The sequence below is a fragment of the Mastacembelus armatus genome, chromosome 18 (genome assembly GCF_900324485.2).
Source record: "Mastacembelus armatus chromosome 18, fMasArm1.2, whole genome shotgun sequence".
NCBI classification, from domain to species: Eukaryota; Metazoa; Chordata; class Actinopteri; order Synbranchiformes; family Mastacembelidae; genus Mastacembelus; species Mastacembelus armatus.
In genome coordinates this window covers 2,696,206-2,716,445 of record NC_046650.1, presented here as the reverse complement: position 1 = coordinate 2,716,445, position 20,240 = coordinate 2,696,206, and the positions used below count along the sequence as shown (strand labels likewise).

The window sequence follows — 20,240 nt, the reverse complement described above, 5'->3', positions numbered from 1 at the left end:
TAGAGCCAAATTAGGTTTTTAATGACAGTTTATAAAGGTTAACATAAGCCATTAGCTTCTAAAACAAACAACTTGAAAGAAAGTGAAAACAGCATTGAGAAGAAGATTTTTCCTAATGAACAGGTCACTGTTTGAGAAATATTTACATCAGCGTAGACAAAACAGAGCTCCGCAGCCTGACATCAAAAACACACAAGGGAAAGTGAAGTTCATATAGAAAGTAACAGAACACTCAACGTACAGAATACTACAACGAGACACAGACAGTGAGGTAGGGCTATAAAATCTACTGTTTTCTACGCGGGGCGGTGGCTGGTATATATACAGCTCATGGGGCTGAGAGAACACTACGCTGAGTCTGTTCTCTTGTATGCCACCATGCTGTTCACCTTGTGGATGGACGTGGTAAAGGAGCGTAAGCGCACCTCCTCTGACTGGCTGATGATCTGAGGCCCAGACTCTTCCCACTTTTCTGGAACAACCAGGTCTTTGTCCGTGTAGACCAGGAGGTCAAATGCACCTGTGATGTAGGGTAAGGATCAGAGGTCAACTGTCAATTTTTTAAAATGTCTATAATCCAAGCCTGAAACAGAAATATAAGGTTGTTGGTTACTCACATGGTGTCTCAAGCAGAGGCAGGAAAGTAACTGTGGCTGTTATCTGTCTAATGACAGAGCGGATTTCATCCTGAATGGTCTTAAGAGATTTCTCTCTGGGGACACTGGGTAAAACACAAGGGCTAAGTTAATTATTATGGACATTATTTAATATGTACACACTGTACACAAGTGAGGTAGTGTCCAAACAAGAAATATCAGGTGACAAGGGTCATGAATCACCAGACGTATGATTGGGCAAGGCCATGCTCTATGTTCAGTGGATTCACAATACAAAGTACAAGCGTATTTGTTAGGATCAGCAGCCTGCAACAGTGAAGTTAGGTTTACTATTTCCAGATCACTGTGAAATAAACTTCTGCTTCAGACTGCTGAAGGACAGGTGGGCATAGAGAAGCTGACCTGCTCTCCTTGGCTGACTTGTCGCACTCGATGTCAAACTGCCATCTCTCCAGCACCTCGTTGGTTTCCAGACATGTGATCACCAGCACCAACTTCTGCACAGTGCACTCAAACAGCCACTCTGCAAAAAAAAACTGTTTCCTCACAATGCACAGACCAAATAGGAGCAAAACAGCTCTTCTTGAGTCTGCTCACCACAGACAGAAGTTTTAAAGGTTTTCAAGTAAATTCAGACTGACGCCAAACTGAGCACTTCATTTCACTTAGCCTTAGTTTAATTTCTTTGTTGCATGTGACGTTAAATGAAGCAATATTAGACCATGTAAAGAATGGCTTTTCCAAATTGTCTTTTCATCATCTACCCTGAAAAAGCTGCTAAAGCTCAAATATGAAGCACTGAGGCTACCTTTGAGCTGAGACACCACATTGGTCAGGTAGTTCTTCAGTTTGGGATCAGCAGTGACTTGAAGGTTCATGTCATAGTGGGTGACCCTGGCGAATGTCTCTGGAGGATAGATGCCTCGCTGGTAGAGGATGCTATTGATGCCAAACGCTGTGGAGGAAAATGCAGCATTAGAGTCCATTATACTGCCTTCACTTTTAAAACGTGGCATAGTTTAACTCTTATCTTCACCAGATGGCAGTGTTACAGCTGATGCATTCATGCTGTTCAATTTAGCATTGAAAACTCAGTAAGCTAGCAGAAACTTAGCGAGCCTCAACTACAAACAGGCTGTGTAGAGATGCTGTCAAGCTTAATAAGGAAAGATACGCGCTAAACGGTAAGAAAACAGGGATCCTGAAAGGTCAAAGTCTCGGGCTGAATTCGGCATACACAACACACCAAATCCCATGTAGCAAACTGTTCCAGCACTCAGCTAACTCCTCGTGTTGCGTTTAATTTAACTCCCAGTAAAGTCCGTGGTGGGCGGTGCAGCTCGTAGTGAACACGTTCTCGTCCAGACCTTAAAAATGCAATATAACAAATAGAGTTTGGTGGGCTGTGTGACAAGTCGTGTTATTGTCGGGTCTTCTACTGATGCTGAGCTGCACTACACAGGCCCAGAGCACATTATAACGCTGTTAAAACATACTGAACAAACACAGAAACAACAAACACTCACAGAAGAACTCGGCCACTAACTCCGCGCTTCCTTTGAGGGTAATGCCTTTCAAAGTGCTGGTCATTTTCTAACACTCCTGGTTAACCTTTTCTCTGGACCTAATAATTTTTTCTGCCTCAGCTTCGACTACCCGCCGTCCGGTTTGAAATTTATCAGCTCCTCCGCGCATGCGTGAAAGTCTGGCGCATAGTTGATGACGTATAAAACTGCGCTTGCAATTTCTGTACACTAGAAGGCGACGCATGCTCATTCTTCACTTCAGCCTGGCTGAACTCTGACCTCTGAGCCCCTGTTCTGTCACAGGTTAAAGTTATTCATATATCTGAGTGCATTAGTGCTCATAAGGGAATTGTTGGGTTTTTAGTTTTAGTTTTTGTAAAGTGCCTTGAGATGATTTGTATTGTGATTTGGCGCTATACAAATAAAATTGAATTGAATTGAATTGAATTAGTGAGGCATCTCTGCAGCACTCATATATTAAATATATTTTTTCTAGCCTTTTTAATTGCTAAGTGTTTCTTGCCTTCCTTCTTTTTAACCTCCTATCTTCATTAAAAAAGTTTAACTTTATTTAATTCTTGTACATAGACAGAGCTTAGTGAACCAGAGTCAAATTCCTTGTTTGTGTGCCATAAAGATGATTCTGAAACCATGTGCTGTTCATGACATTAGCAGTATGTGCACTGTAGCACTGGGTTCAGAGCTGCATCCTTCAAAGGCTGCATTTGAAGGCTGACTGCATCACAGTGTATCAACAAGGCTGTCCCATTTTAAAGGCTCCTTCAAATGCAGCCTTCTTTTCCCCAGGAAACAAAGGCTGATGTATCCTCCAACATATCCCAACATTCTTTATCAAAGCTGACAAAAAACAAACATGGCAGATACGAGTGGTGAGGTGGTCACAGGTGAAAATACAATTATCCAAATTAAAATGCTATTACTTTGGTAAACTAACATTAACTAAAGATACACTGGGCGTGTCCCAATCCAGGGGCCGCATCCTTCAAAGGATACAACAGATGCAGCCTAAGTTTTCTGGGGAAAGAAGGCCACATTTGAAGGAACCTTTAAAATGGGGCAGCCTTGTTGTGACACTATGACACATTTAGCCTTCAAATGCAGCCTTTGAAGCAGACAGCCACTGAATTGGGACACAGCTATTGTTGGCCAAAAGTAATGTTACACAATGAGATACATCGGTCACCAGCTCTGGTGGTGAAGCATCTCATTTTCTTCCAATATAATATAAATAAATAAGTTTTAAAAATCTGGCTCCATCATTTACTTCTTTACTTGTCCAGTGCAGTAGACTAGACCATCTCATTTTGGCTCAGCCCAGCGTTTGGCCTATGTGGTTTGTGTAGGCTATCAAGGCCTTTGTAGATTGCGTCCTTCAAAGGATGCAGACCTTGAATTGGGACAGAGCTTGTGTCTAACATCTGTTGCCATTTTGGTTTCCGTTTGGCAGTTATTTGGCATTGTGTTTGTTCACAGGTGGCTAATTCAATTCAATTCAATTCAATTTTCTTTGTATAGCACCAAATCACAGTACAATCATCTCAAGGCACTTTACAAAAAAAAAAAAACAAAACAAATCCCTTATTAAAAAACTCCCTTTAACGGAAGAAAAAACCTCCAGCAGAACCGGGCTCAGTTTGGGCGGCCATCTGCCTCGACCGGTTGGGGTGAGTGGATAGAGCAGAGAGAAAAGAACAGCAACAATAAACAACAAATAGACACTGCAGGTTGGTGGGACCAGTAACTGCACATCAGCGATAAACAGCTCCAGGACCAGGGACACCTGCAGAAGGTACAGAGAGAGAGAGAGAGAGAGGGAGAGAGAGAGCACAAACTAGGGGAGAGAGAGAGCACAAGGTTAGTGACATTCAGTGATGGAATATACATGTGAGGGGGGAGGAGAGGAAGAGAGGGGAGGGGAGGGGAAGGGAGGGTTAGGGTTAGGGTAGGGGAGCTCAGTGCACCGATGGTCCTCGGGCAGTCTAGGCCTATAGCAGCATAACTAAGGGATGGTTCAGGGTTGCCTGAAGCCAGCCCTAACTATATGCTTTGTCAAAGAGGAAGGTTTTAAGTCTAGCCTTAAAAGTACAGAGAGTGTCTGCCTCCTGAACCCAGGCTGGGAGCTGGTTCCATAGGAGAGGAGCTTGATAGCTAAGGGCCCTGCCTCCCAGTCTGCTTTTGAGAACTCTGGGAACCACAAGTAGGCCTGCACTCTGAGAGCGAAGTGGTCTATTGGGATAATATGGTACTATGAGGTCTTTAAGGTATGAAGGAGCTTGATTATGAAGGGATTTGTATGTGAGAAGAAGGATTTTAAATTCTATTCTGTATTTTACAGGGAGCCAATGAAGAGAAGCCAATATAGGAGAAATATGATCTCTCTTGCTAGTTCCTGTCAGGACTCTGGCTGCGGCATTCTGGATTAATTGGAGGCTTTTTATTAAGATATTAGGACATCCAGATAGTAATGAGTTACAGTAATCTAGCCTTGAGGAAACAAATGCATGGACTAGTTTTTCTGCATCATTTTGAGACAGGATGTTCCTAATTTTGGAAATGTTGCGCAGGTGAAAGAATGCAGTTCTAGAAATTTGTTTTATGTGTGAGTTAAAGGACATGTCCTGGTCAAAAATAAAGGTGTTAGCCTAGCAAAGAGTATGACCAGATAAGTCCCGGATAAAGATACAGCTCGAATGGCTCTTTGCCACCAGAGTAAAGTGTGGAAAAGATGGTGCTTCTCATTCAGACGTTTGCAGGGACAAAAAGTGTCATGTTGGACATAGTCCAGGCATCAGTGTTAGAAGTTGTAGTAGACATGCTAACTGAGGCTAGGACAGAAGCATGGCAGGTGGACAATAAACAGCCTGAAAGCTTTCCAAACAGCACACCAGACTGTAACAAGTGGCATGATAGCAAGGACTCGTCCAGGGATGCTGGGAGCATTTTCAGCGCTGACCAGGAATGCAGAGGTCCGTAACATCACTGCACAAACAGAAAGCTCCTTAGTCCGGTTGGCCTTTGGAGAGGGAAGTGACTCAAGTCCAGGGACGAATGGAAAGACGTTTCAATGATGAGATTCAGCTCCTACACATGTCTGGAGTTCAGCTTTACTGAGAGTAGGAATCGTTTTCATTTTGATTGTCAGCTGATCCAAACTTATACAAACATGAATATGCATGAATTCTGATGCTGCTCTTCTCTGCTGCTGATTTTTCCAAATGTTCATAAATAACTGCACTCAGGTCTGCAAATACTCAATGAGTTGCTCTATTTCCTGTGGTTACTTTAAATTTGGCTGAATTTTGGTTCTCTTGCCTTGAAGAGCTGAATGGCACTGTGCTCTGGTCAGTCACAGCTAATCAACATATCTGTCCTGCTGCATTCACATGGCTTCAGGACAGTGTTTAATTAAAACAGATTATTTACAGTATAAGCAACATGTCATTATTTCTGCTGGCAGAATTTAATTTGCTGTTGTTCAGAAAATCACCAACTTGCTATTTTAGTGACACTGGCAAATAAACAGACCTGACTCTGGGATGCCTGTTATTAGCGCTTGGCCCCAAAATACACAGGCAGCTTTTTCACAGGCTGAATTTTGTTACATGACCTTGTGGTGACCCTGACTTATCCTTATTCTACTATCCTGTTTATGTGCATGTGTTGTATTTCAAGTGTTATATAGGTGAAAATGTTATTTTTATGTATTTTCTGCACATAAGTTTCAACCACAGATATCTAAATAGTTCAGAGTTGTGTGAGCTTGTATGAAATGTTTGAACTCAGGTTAGAAAATGTTTAGTGATCTGTGTAGAACCAGTGGCCAACAAGGAGTGACAGCTGAAATGTTTGAAGCTTACTGAATAAAAATTGTCAGTGAATGTTGGACATATATTCGGCTCCTCTTTGAAAAATGTGGCCCCTGATTTAGAGGAATCGTAGATCTGCCCCTGCTTTCAATGTTACAGTTGTTCTGTTGACTGTAAAACTGAGTGCTGCACTCACTGGCCAATTTTACCAATGTACCAACGCTTCTGCTGTATGGGCCTATATGTATTTCTGTGTTGTGTGAGAATTGAACAGCAAAAGTTTTGATAATTTACTTTACCTCAGAAAAGTTACATTTATAAATTCAAATTATAATCCAAATTTCTCAGCCTACTTGTTAAATGAGTTCTACATTAATCATATTTAATGCATAGACCATATATTTAAATATAACTGGTATATTTATTGGAAATAAGCATACTATATCCTCATAGGTCTAAACAGCGTTAGCTGTTGTGCATACTGTTACCAGGGTGACAGAATTTGTTTCATAATTTTGAAAATGAATCAAACTTTTTTCCCATTAATGACAAGTTTAGTTCTATTTCACAGTGTTAAAAGGAAAAATCAAGTAACAGAACATGGCCCATTTTCAGTGTCCATTAGCTGTTCCACCTGCAGATACTCTGCTCTCAGTGGAAACCCCACTACTTCCCTGCCAGCTGAAGGAAGTGATGACTGTAAAAGCCCACAGCAGTGAAGTCATCATTCAGAACATATTTCACAGCCTGCTTCTTGCTCATTGACAAGTCTTTTTTTCCTGCTACCGGCATGCTGCCATTTCATCACTGAAGCCTGAGAAGGCACAGAACCAGTGTAGTTCAACAGAAGCTCTGCAGCACAGTCCGACAGCTTCCATGTCTGTTGCATCAGCAGAGGTTACCTGGCCAGTTTATGCTGTTTCAATGAATTAATTAAATTACGATGATGTGACACTGATGGAGTCAAAAACCTGTTTCTTTGTGGGTTCTGTTTTCTTAGTTTTGGCCTATACTTCTACAACATAATATTTTAATAAGAGACTTATAAATCTGCTGCAGTGGGTGGAGAGTTTTGTTTCTTAAAAGAGACAAAGGTTTGAATATGACAAGTAAATCTAAACGTCATTAGCTCATGTGTTTTGGGAATACTGGTTCACAGTTAATGATTTACATTATTGCATGTCTGTTCTGAATTATATGTGCTTAGACTGTAATCCTTAGCCTCTCAACCAGCTAATACATTTACAGATGTGCAAACAGTAATCGAATAAATTTATAGAAAGTCATGCAAGCCGTAATCCCTCGAGCACACTTGGTTGGTTTGTGGTCATTTTTAACTTCAGCGTGTAGAGCCAAGTGTTACAACACTGACTCCAGTCCCAGTGTGAAACCCAACTGCTATCACTTTAACAAGTCTCTGCTGGTCTAAGCTAACAGCCCTATGGTTTTATATCTAAAGAACTCAGCACCACAGCCATGTTTCATAATAGAGACTGTGGGTACTGGCACCCTGCCCTCTCAAAGAAAAGCCTCTCTATCTGTCTGGCATCGTGAAAATGATATATCCTTCTCTTGCATCTTCTCTCATAAAGATTCTGGTGAGTTTTCTTTCTTTAGGGGCAGATCTCGGGTGTAGCTATTCAGCTGCATTAGAGAAATGAGGACTTTAAGAGACAGATGAGCAGATAATGATTTGTTGATTTGCAGGGATGATTTGTTGAAGCCTGATCAGCCAGTCACTTATTCTGTCACACCTCTGGCACAATGGTGGCTGCTCCCTAAATTTATTAACCTGCAATAAAAGACTCCCTGTCTAAAGACATTTTATTCCATCTATTCATGAGAGTTGTAAAGCAAATCCCAGCTGACACTGGTTGAGAGGTGAGGTACCCTGGACAGATCACCAGTCTATTGCAGGGGTGACACAGAGACAGAAACACCTTTGAGCAATTTAGAGTCACCAATCAACCCAACCTGCATGTGTTTGGACTGTGGAAGGAAACCAGATTGTACAGAGAAAATCTACTCAGACTAGAGGGAGAATATGCATAACCACTGCTTATCACTTACCATTAGCCATAAAATACTGTGACAGTTTTTTTGTTGTGACTCTCCATGTTGCTTAGTAATGACCAATAAGTAGAGTTGGCAGCTGCTACTTGTAATACAGGATTATACCACTTTGATACATAAAATACTCTGCCCTGTATGAAATCAGAAAGTATTGTACTTTACAACATGTTACATTATATTTTGTGTGTACAGTCACTCTGTGCTGTGGTTTGTGCTGCTGACATAAACGGCTACAACGCATGTGTTTTTGTATTTTGATGGTGGTGGGCTACTCTGGTATTGTACTGTGCCCCTGTGTATAGTCCCATTACTCCGTTCCCATCCAAGACCCCCCCCCCAAAAAGCCACAGTGTAATTGAATCTTGGTTGTGCATCCAGCAGCACTAACTGTACAGGCAACAGGCAGCATTCAGGACCACAGCTCCCAATGAGTCCAGCGCAAACACCAGTCATGATAACCTTTAGGGAGAAGAGAACAGGAAACTATTTTTTTCAGGAATGTCATAATATGTATTAAATATGTACTAAATAGTCTTTTTTCCGATGAAAATGAGTCTCCAAAACACCTTGCTACTGAGAAGGTTGATACCAGTTTCATGGCAACCGTGTGACAACCATGGCCCTAAGGCCAGACAGCGATTAGCCTAGCTTAGCATAAAGACTGGAAGCAGAAGGACAGGTCCAACTCCATGTGTATATAAAACTCATGAATTACTAATTTCATTTTTCAGTGCAGTTAGTGACTTGATTTGATATTTTCATCCATGTTGCATATGCACACTTACATTTTACATACACAATCTGCATATTGACGATGCACAGTAAAAAATTCACATTGTTACCATGTAGTATAATGACTGCAGGGACAGGTTAAGAATGTCAATACTTCCCTGAATCTTCTACCTGCAGTAGTAATAATAAACTGTACTTGGATTTGCCTTTGTTAATATTCCAATATGCTAAATGTGTACAGACTTGTCAGCAGCTTCACAGACTGCTTTGCTTCATGTGCAGATTGGCTCAGCTCACACATGCAAAACTGGAAAACAGGAAGGCGTGTCCACTACATTGCTAATTACATATCGACAGCGCAGTGCCGTCTCTATACAATGTAATGAGGTGTTTGTCTGCACATTCCCATCCTGTAGGTGCTGTGTTTGTCCTACTTGGAGTTGACTGGCTGCAGCGGTGGGCGTGCAGTGCTCAGCTGGCTGGAGCTGTGCCTCGTGTTCCCTGGCGCACCATACTCAACAGCTGGAGCTTTGCAAATTACTTTTCATGTCTCATTCACACGCAAGCACTCACACATTCCTGCATTCCATTAGATGCACAAACCAAATGTGAATATATTGTACAGTATATACAGCCCAGCTGTATGGAAGATGTTATTTCTAGGACCATTTCTTTGTATATACTTGTTTCTGTCCATTGACCATGTGACACATGATTAGACCACTTTGTGGCAAAATCTTATCAGTCTTTCAATGAAAACCTTTCTGCCAAATCGGCCATGGCTTTCAGCATGCGCATTTATTGTAAACACCTCAAGTTCATCTTTCTGAAGCCATAAAACCCTTTCACTGGTGAGTTTATATGACCTAAGTTTATATGATCTAAACATGCAGGCCCCAACTATGGACAGATAGCCCTCCAGAGTAAACAGTCTAATTGATGGTGGGTGGAATGAGAGCCTATAAAGTTAATCAGTCATTGTCAAGCCACCTGCACATGCTCCACATGCTGTAACTCCCCCTGCACATATACAAATCTCTCCAAGAATTGTTACAGTCCAGAAATATCTGCAAGCTGTAACATTAACAAAGAGCACACTCACCAGATGGGAAGGGGGATGCCTTTATTGCTTTCTGCAAGGAAACTGCAAGGAAACAATATGCATTTTTAAATATACGCTGCCCCAAGTCCCAGTTGAAGGTAAATCAAGCATCAGAAAAAATGGATGGTAAGCATGTTGCCACATAACTGTCAATGTAAACACAGCTCTTATTCTATTTGTTCATTTAATATAAGTATGAAACCTGCTTTGTCCAACCTTTAGCACTTTCATACAGTCATGCATGCAACATGATCCCTCCCCACTGCAAGGCCGACTCATCCTCAGCCATTCTGTGCTTGACCTCGCCTTTTCTGTCCGCCTGTCCTGCTTTCCTTTGGCAGCAGAAAGCGGAGTCCACACACACTCATCACACAGCTGTGCTTCACTCCATATGTGTGTGTAGGTGAATGTGACTGTTGTTTGAAAGTCAAGATGACGGCAGATTTTCTGGTTTTTACTTTATCAAGAGATGGCTTTGGGACCCAAATTACCACTCATAGTTACAAATAGAGGATAAAAGTTTAACTTCCAGATGGCAGAAAATATTTAGTTCCTAGAATTATTATAAGAAACAATTGGATTTAACAAGGTTAAAAGCAAACGTTGGGTATTTAACAACAAGCGTTTGTAGGTGATTAACACAACCTAGTTCGTTAGACCTGTCATTCATCCACATCTGAAAATGGAAAGGAAAAGTATTTATAGCTGTTCCAATGGCACACTTAAAGACAGAATGAAAATCATAGAGTATTTTCCTTTGACCTTATTAAAATGGCTTAAAGGTTAAGGCATGGTGTCTTATAAGAACTGGAAATTTAGTGCCACTGGCTGTTTGTCTTAGTGTGCACAGCCCTTAATATTAGCATAACACACTTTAATTCACATTTCCTTTTGCTGGTGTTCTCTGTTAAATTTGATACAACCCTGATTATAGTGTCCTGCTGACTGCCTTAGCTGTCTTGACATGAATTGTATAAATCATGATAACCGTCCATGTCTTCGTGTTTTCAGGACAGTTGGAGGTGAAGTGATGATAGTAGCTGTGTGTACTTGCATCTTAGTTTTGGCAAGTTGAGAAAATGATCTGAGGGCCATAGATAATGCATGTGGCCAAAAAGGTTCCAAAGTATACCAGCATTGCTGCAGTGTTTATTCCTGTATTACCAGGCAGTGCAGTAGTCTCCAAGACTCACGCATTTTTATGAAAGCTGCTTTTTGTCTTTCAGCCAGCAGGATGAAATGTTATAAGAGTTATTAAGGTTTGTTTCCAGACTGCAGATTTACTTTCCTCTCTGATTTCCCATCGCATGATTATAGGTTTTTATCTGCAAGCTTCCTGATTTTAACATGCAGGAGACCCTGATAAATGTTTCATGACAAACACATCTGGTGAGCTCTGAGGGTATGGATGGACAGACAGGGGAAATGCACTGTACTGACATGAATGAGCACGAGAAGGGCAGATGGAGGAGGAGGAACTTATGGGCCATTTCCAGAGATCAGGATTGGAAAGCAGTTTCTCAGCTCTTCTGCCACATCTGTCCTTCTTCCGTCCATGCAGCACTAACTCAATCATGAGGGCACACAAACACAAGCTCAAACACATTCAGCTGGCTCTATTTAGCCATGCTGCCTGCATGTGGATTACTGGCTCTCCTATTGTGCTGCATTATTTAATAGCTTTGGTACCACATAGAGTGATCTTTATGTGGCTTAGCTTCAGACAGCCAAATGTGGCTCATAACACAACATAACCAATGAAATCGCACTTTGAAAAAAGAATAGCTTAACAGCATAATTAGACCTCCGAATTAATAACATGCAGATATGGGCTGGTAAAGGCCATGTGGTGGATGCTGTTATCCAAAAGCTAATAGCAGAAGAATTTATCCATAATCAGTAGACACAGCGTGACTCTTAAGCTAAGCAAAGTAAAATAATCTTGCTGTTCCACTAGTATCCTGCTTGTTATTTGAGGTTTTGACAGCGTGATGATGACTAAATGTGTTGCATTTACATCTGTCCTCGGTATGTACCACTACATCACTGGACATAAAGCGCAGCATCTGGTTCCACTCTACACACATTTATATCATTAACTGCCCAAAGAGGAACTGAACCACTAACTCTTGAAGGCCATTAAGGCCATCTGAGCTATGAGTCGCATTAAGTCATGTGTAGTATTTTATCATCAATGAACAACCACCTTCATTTGCCACCGTCACTGCTGCATGTATACTGTATGTCATTAACTCATAATGTTCTGCCTGTGTGGTATTTTACCACATATTTTCTGGCCCTGTACCACAGGTCCAGAGACCTGGTAAGTATGTTGTCTTGCATTAGCCCTAAGAATACATGTATAAATAGCTTTAAATAACACTAGAACAAAAGAGAGAACTTTAGTGACTAGCTGGTGAAGAACTTCAGCATTTTATATTCAGAAAACAAAAAAAAAGAAGAATGAATATACATTTGTCTATTGACCAGTTTGAACGTTTTTAGTTTTTCATTCTTTTGAACATGTTTCTTTCATTAGATAGTTTAGTTTCTTGCTGTCATTACGGCCCACAGCATAGAAAGATGATAAGGGTCTTCATTATTATTATTTCCTGCAGTCAAATGTGTTTTTGTGTGTATGTCACAAAATGCAACAATAATTATAGAAACTGGTCCAAAATAATAACATGAATAGCACAGGTGTTTATATTTACATTTGTTGGGCTGGTCAGTTCTAGACCAAATTGATGCTTAGCAACCTCAGTCGGTTATCTTAAGTTCTTTTTAAATTAGGCCTATGCATAGAGATTTATCATTTTCAGTTATTACAGTACTACAGTGCATTAATAGAAAAAATGACTTTGTATTTAGTCTCTCTCAAACATTTATTCTTGCAAATAAACCAATATATGTGTATGTATATGTTTGTTTACATGCATTGCTGTGTGATTTTAAGCAATGTGTCAGACTAATGTCTGACTAGCATCTCAACCACATATCCCTAGAGCAATCATAGTGTGAGGCGCACACACAGCACCGTGTTGTCATTGCGGTGTTGTGTATCCAATGAGAGAGTGCACAGCAGTGAAAAAGCTCTTTTCAACACAGTTCATGTATGGTGAAAGCAAGTCAGTGTGTCATGCTGAAACACTGCTCATTTATTTGTGTCAGAGCAGCCTGGCTAACACATACATTTATATACCCACACTGAGTGCAGCCCCAAACCCGCTTCACACACCTCCATCCTAGAGTAGCATGCTATAAATAGCTCAGTAGGTCCACTGTGGGCTTCCTTTGTGTTTGGTTGGTTGGGACGTTATTAAAAACAGGGAAGGTGTAATTACAACCTGGACCCTCAGCCCTAGACCATCAGTCAGCCATGCGACTACACTACCAGGGATTTACTGGGCTACTTACTTCAGTATTTTGCCCTGAAAAAGAGAGATATGATCTAAAAAGGGGAAAAATATACTCACATATCCAGATGAAAACATATTAAGTATGATGATTAGTACGATGACTGAGCAGAATAACATGATATACTGTAGCAGAGCCTTTATTCTGTTAGCTGACATTTCAGTGTAACAGGCCTTTGTTCAGCATTTATAAAAGTAACCAGATAACAACTTATTTTTAGTTTACTATAAGTCAGATAAGTACAATATGTAATATTATATATATAATAATATATATAATATATATATATATATATATATATATATATATACTTATAATCTTATAAATCAGATATACAAAATAATCTAAATATGATGGATATATTTAAATTCTTTATCCTTAATTTAGTAGGTAGTAGTAGGATAAACAAGGTTTATCCTGGCATTAACTTACCTACTAAGAAGCAGGCAGGGCCCTAGCCCCTGAAAAATTGGGATTATTTGGGAGCGTTTCTCACTAAGAATAAGTGCTTATGTTCTAAATAAACAACAATCAAAATCAAAGTTCAATAAAATATTAACTTTATTATTGTTTATTAAGGGCTTTAAACTCAGGATCTCTGAGTGGAGTAGTGCAGGACAAGACAATATGTGACATCATATTTTACCACAGTCAGAACAGCACCCACACCAGTAACTAATGTCAATTCACCAAACAGAAGAGTTGAGTTATGGCAAGAAGCTGATTGAGGAAGAAGATTTTTAAGACTCTGTGAGAGACACAAGATCAACATGATGTAATGTGAGATGAAGTCAGTTTGGATTTACAGGTTATTTTTGCTAATAACACAAATGTTGTCAGGAGTGATAATTGAGTGGATGATGTATTCCTGTGAACAAGACGATCCTAATGTAAATCTTCTTTTCCTTTCAGCTGCTCCCTTCAGGGGTCGCCACAGCGAATCATCTGCCTCCATTTAACCCTATCCTCTGTATCCTCTATATCCTCCTCACCCACACTAATTATCCTCATGTCCTGCTTCACTACATCCAAGAACCTCCTCTTTGGTCTTCCTCTAGGCCTCCTTCCTGGCAGCTCTAACCTCAGCATCCTTTTACCAATGTATTCACTGTCCCTCCTCTGAACATGTCCAAGCCATCTCAATCTGGCTTCACTGGCTTTTTCTCCAAAACATCTAACATGAGCTGTCCCTCTGATGTCCTCATTCCTGATCCTATCCATCCTCGTCCCTCCCAGAGAGAACCTCAACATCTTCAGCTCTGCTACCTCCAGCTCTGCCTCCTGTCTTTGTCTCAGTGCCACTGTCTCTAAACCAGACAACATTGCTGGTCTCAGCACTGTCTTGTCCACCTTTCCTTTCATTCTTGCTGACACTCTTTTGTCACACATCACACCTGACACTTTCCTCCACCCGTTCCAACCTGCTTGCACACGTCTCTTCACTTCTTTTCCACACTCTCCGTTGCTCTGGACTGTTGACCCTAGGTCTTTAAAATCCTCCACCTTCTTCACCTCTACTCCCTGTAACCTCACCGTTCGACTTGAGTCCCTCTCATTTACACACATGTACTCTGTTTTACTGTGGCTAAGCTTCATTCCTCTCCTTTCCAGAGCAAACCTCCACCTCTCTAGATTTTCCTCCACCTGCTCTCACTACAGATGACAATGTCATCTGCAAACATCATGGTCCACAGAGATTCCTGTCTAACCTCATCTGTCACCCTGTCCATCATCACAGCAAACAAGAAGGGCCTCAAAGCCAATCCTTGGTGCGGTCCCACCTACACCTTGAACTCCTCTGTCACCCCTACAGCACACCTCACCACTGTCTTACAGCTCTCATACATGTCCTGCACCACTCCAACATACTTCTCTGCCACTCCAGACTTCCTCATACAAAACCACAGCTCCTCTCTCGGCACCCTGACATACGCTTTTTCCAAATCTACAAAGACACAATGCAGCTCCTTCTGGCCTTCTCTGTACTTCTCCATCAGCATTCTCAAAGCAAATATTGCATCTGTGGTTCTCTTTCTTGGCATGAAACCATACTGCTGCTCACAAATGCTCACTTCTGATCTCAGCCTAGCCTCCACTACTCTTTCCCATAACTTCATTGTGTGACTCATCAGCTTTATTCCTCTGTAGTTTCCACAACTCTGCACGTCTCCCTTGTTCTTAAAAATGGGCACCAGTACACTTCTCCTCCATTCCTCAGGCATCCTCTCACTGTCCAAGATCTTCTTAAGTAGCCCAGTCAAAAACTCTACTGCCACCTCTCCTAAACACTTCCATACCTCCACAGGTATGTCGTCAGGATCAACTGCCTTTCCACTCTTCATCCTCTTCAACGCCTTCCTCACTTCATCCTTACTGATCTTTGCTACTTCCTGCTCCACAACAGTCACCTCTTCTACTCTGTTCTTTTCTCTCTGCTCTATCCACTCACCCCAACCGGTCGAGGCAGATGGCCGCCCAAACTGAGCCCGGTTCTGCTGGAGGTTTTTTTCTTCCGTTAAAGGGAGTTTTTTCCTCTCCACTGTCGCCAAGTGCTTGCTCATAAGGGAATTGTTGGGTTTTTAGTTTTAGTTTTTGTAAAGTGCCTTGAGATGATTTGTATTGTGATTTGGCGCTATACAAATAAAATTGAATTGAATTGAATTGCTCTCTAACATTTTCCTCATTCATCAGCTCTTCAAAGTATTCCTTCCATCTTTCCATCACACTTGGCACCTGTCAACACATTTCCATCCCTGTCCTTAATCACCCTTAGCTGCTGCACATCCTTCCCATCTCTCTGCCTCTCCAACCTGTACAAATCCACCTCTCCCTCCTTAGTGTCCAACCTATCATATAAATCCCCATATGCTCTTTGTTTGGCCTTTGCCACCTCTACCTTCACCTTACGCTGCATCTCCCTGTACTCCTGTCTGTTCTCTTCTGTCCTCTCAGTGTCCCACTCTTCTTAGCTAACCTTTTCCTCTTAACACACTCCTGAACTTCCTCATTCCACCACCAAGTCTCCTTGTCTGATTTCCTCTTTCCAGATGACACACCAAGTACCCTCCTACCTGTCTCCCTGATCACTTTAGCTGTAGCTGTCCAGTCATCTGGAAGAGCCTCATGACCTCCCAGACTGTTTCAGCTCCTCCCTGAAAGTCACACAACACTCTTCCTTTTTCAACTTCCACCACTTGGTCCTCTGCTCTGCCCTTTTCCTCTTCATTTTCCTCAACACCAGAGTCATCCTACACACCACCATCCTATGCCTATGTCTGGCTACACTCTCCCCGGCCACTACTTTGCAATCACTGATCTCTTTCAGGTTGAAACATCTGCACAAGACGTAATCAACTTGTGTGCTCCTGCCTCCACTCTTATATGTCACCCTATGCTCCTCCTTTTTCTGGAAAAATGTGTTCACTACAGTCATTTCCCAATTTCCACTGGCACCCTGTAAGTCAACAGCACCAGTGGCGTTCGTTGTTAACCAAGGCCGCGACCGTTCCGGTATGGAAGTCATATTTGTGATTCGCATGTTTACTAAATACTGAGGATAAATACTAAAGCTGTTGCTTTCAACATTCGCTACCTGAGGGTGTGACCAGTTTGTCTGGAGGTTTCTGATTTTCTTAACTCTTCCCTAAAACTCTTCCTTTATTTTTATTTTTATTTATTTAGTAAGATAGTCTGACTTTATAGTACATTAACAGCAGCCTGATAGCTACTGTTTACCTAAAATCAGCTCTCTTAGTAACTTCTATTCCCTTACCTCTCTCCACCGTTGGAACTAGAGCTGCAGGCCTTGATTTGGTATAATACAACAGAGTCTCTGTGCAGCTGTGGCAGGAGTGGAGGAGGTGGGAGGAGATAGAAATGGATGCTTCCCAAGGGGATAAAGCACTGCTGTGGACACTATAATCTCTAATGTTCAGGGGTGAGATTCACCAGGATGATCCAGCACTGAGGCGCTGACAAGTTCTGACAGCTGTTGTGAAGTATGCGTTGTCAAAGCCTGTGCAATGTGATATTATTGCTGAAAATGCTGATTTGCATGGTTGAAAAAGTTCAACAGTGACACAATAGTTTGGGTATTTAAGGTATTTTAGGTATTGTAAATGACGGTAACAGGCCTTGCAAAGAAATAACTGCCAAAAAAATCTTGTCTTTGAGGAAAATAATCTTTTTTGTCATGGAGGGAACACTCAGCCTTGAAGTCATAGACAAAATCACAGACAAATTTGCTTACAAGCATCCAATTGGATTAAAAAAAACTTTGGCAAGAAATTCTGTGGTGTGAGCCATGATTTGCAGTTATTCTAAGTCTTTGCATGTGAAAAATGAGTAAAACAACTGAAAATCAGTTGTCTTTTGCACACACAGGCAAACTCCACAGAGACATGTAAACATCTGCAGTGTCTGTCGGGGAACTTGTTCATTAACTGGGGCTAATTAGCTCAGTCTGCAGAAACTCTGGTTTTGGAGAATAGAGTCAGTTTCGACTGCACTGAGTCTGTAATGTACTGAAACTGATGGGAAGCTGATCATATGTCCACTGTGTTTATTGCTGTTGTCTTTTATGTAATTGTCTATTTTTTACAACTTAAAAATAGCTGGAACAGTTGACTGTAGCTGCTCACAGACTAAACACATATCTGGGAGGAGGACCCACACGCAGATACAGGAATAAGAAATGTTTATTAGCAGGGTTACGGTTGGATGAGACGAGTGGCATCCAAATCCGGAGACGAGAGGTGCTCTTGAGCAGTGGAGGAGAGGATGGCGACCTGCAGAGAAAAATCCTCGAGTAAAAAAAACAAAACAAGTAATCACTCTGATAAGTTTATCCAAGGTGAGTTACTACCGTGTTGGTAGACTGACAAACTGGCGATGTGACTGAGGAAGACTGGTGTTTTTATTGGCAGGTAAGTGGTTACTGGAGGGCGTGTCATCACGACAAGACACGGAAGGAGAAAGGGAAAGGAGACACGATAGGGAAAGGGAAATGAGGCGCCCAGTCACCTCATGACACTGATGCTGTTGAACAAACACAAAACACAGCATCTTGCATAATACAACCTTGTGAAAGTGTGGTTAAGATTTTACACTTTGTTTTTACACATTCTGCAGACATTCAATAGTTTTGGCTTGAAGTCCAATGTTCACTCGCCTTTTAGTGTTGTTTTGTTCTCCAACTTCTAGCTCTTTAGCTGCTAAAATGCCGCACCATGTTCAGCAGCCAGTCTCCAGATTTGTCTGTGTTTATCAGAGTTTTGGATGATAGTTCTCTGTTGGCTTTCCACTGCTAATGGCCCCTTTTCACATTGCTCTCATTTTAAACTCTCTGCAATTTAAAAATGAGATTATTGCAACTTTAACCCTACAGAATAGGGAGCAAGCCTTGTTTTTTGTTTAAGCCTTTTCTCACAACTATTACATATGTCTAAGTGTTTTGACTATTTGTCTTTGCAAAATAGATTTACTCCGTAATTGTATTCTCATTACTTTGCATTACAATGATTTACAGATTAAGTTCTGTTTACTCTGCTACCAGATAAGTGTATATATTGAATTTAAGAATAAATGATGAAATGTTCATGTTGTGAAAATTGCAGCTATATTTGGTCTAACTTTTAAGAACATTAATTCAATTCAATTCAATTCAATTCAATTTTATTTGTATAGCGCCAAATCACAATACAAATCATCTCAAGGCACTTTACAAAAACTAAAACTAAAAACCCAACAATTCCCTTATGAGCAAGCACTTGGCGACAGTGGAGAGGAAAAAACTCCCTTTAACGGAAGAAAAAAACCTCCAGCAGAACCGGGCTCAGTTTGGGCGGCCATCTGCCTCGACCGGTTGGGGTGAGTGGATAGAGCAGAGAGAAAAGAACAGCAACAATAAACAACAAATAGACACTGCAGGTTGGTGGGACCAGTAACTGCACATCAGCTATAAACAGCTCCAGGACCAGGGACACCTGCAGAAGGTACAGAGAGAACAGAGAGAGAGGGAGAGAGCACAAACTAGGGGAGAGAGAGAGCACAAGGTTAGTGACATTCAATGGTGGAATATACATGAGGTGGGAGGAGAGAAGAGAGAGGAGGGGAAGGGAAGGGGGGGGGTTAGGGTAGGGGAGCTCAGTGCACCAATGGTCCTCGGGCAGTCTAGGCCTATAGCAGCATAACTAACTAAGGGATGGTTCAGGGTTGCCTGAAGCCAGCCCTAACTATATGCTTTGTCAAAGAGGAAGGTTTTAAGTCTAGCCTTAAAAGTACAGAGAGTGTCTGCCTCCTGAACCCAGGCTGAGAGCTGGTTCCACAGGAGAGGAGCTTGATAGCTAAAGGCTCTGCCTCCCATTCTGCTTTTGAGAACTCTGGGAACCACAAGTAGGCCTGCACTCTGAGAGCGAAGTGGTCTATTGGGATAATATGGTACTATGAGGTCTTTAAGGTATGAAGGAGCTTGATTATGAAGGGATTTGTATGTGAGAAGAAGGATTTTAAATTCTATTCTATATTTTACAGGGAGCCAATGAAGAGAAGCCAATATAGGAGAAATATGATCTCTCTTGCTAGTTCCTGTCAGGACTCTGGCTGCGGCATTCTGGATTAATTGGAGGCTTTTTATTAAGATATTAGGACATCCAGATAGTAATGAGTTACAGTAATCTAGCCTTGAGGAAACAAACGCATGGACTAGTTTTTCTGCATCATTTTGAGACAGGATGTTCCTAATTTTGGAAATGTTGCGCAGGTGAAAGAATGCAGTTCTAGAAATTTGTTTTATGTGTGAGTTAAAGGACATGTCCTGGTCAAAAATAACTCCAAGGTTTTTTACAGTAGTGCTGGAGGCCAGGGCTATGCCATCTAGAGTAGCTATAATTTTAGAAAAGTTATTTCTGAGATTTTTAGGCCCAAATATAATTACTTCTGTTTTCTC

At 41.4% G+C, this 20,240-nt stretch overlaps 1 protein-coding gene across 1 annotated transcript; it reads right to left on the bottom strand.

The window, feature by feature from the left end:
• On the bottom strand, positions 1 to 2,295 carry mad2l1 (MAD2 mitotic arrest deficient-like 1 (yeast)). The gene is made up of 5 exons (XM_026330956.1): positions 2,144 to 2,295; positions 1,426 to 1,572; positions 1,020 to 1,140; positions 618 to 721; positions 1 to 520 (listed from the first exon to the last, which is right to left on the bottom strand). Exons 1-5 carry the CDS (start codon positions 2,205 to 2,207, stop codon positions 348 to 350), a joined length of 609 nt encoding a protein of 202 aa, XP_026186741.1. The 5' UTR covers positions 2,208 to 2,295; the 3' UTR covers positions 1 to 347.
• Between the last annotated feature and the right edge of the window lie 17,945 nt (positions 2,296 to 20,240).

What these genes read in the sequence shown, in the direction of transcription:
- mad2l1 (XM_026330956.1), bottom strand. Translation starts at nt 2,207, where the DNA reads ATGACCAGCACTTTGAAAGGCATTACCCTCAAAGGAAGCGCGGAGTTA. An exon ending in GTTAGTGGCCGAGTTCTTCT is followed by an intron (nt 1,573 to 2,143) that starts GTGAGTGTTTGT and finishes TTTCCTCCACAG; the next exon opens with CGTTTGGCATCAATAGCATC. An exon ending in TGTGGTGTCTCAGCTCAAAG is followed by an intron (nt 1,141 to 1,425) that starts GTAGCCTCAGTG and finishes TTTTTTTTGCAG; the next exon opens with AGTGGCTGTTTGAGTGCACT.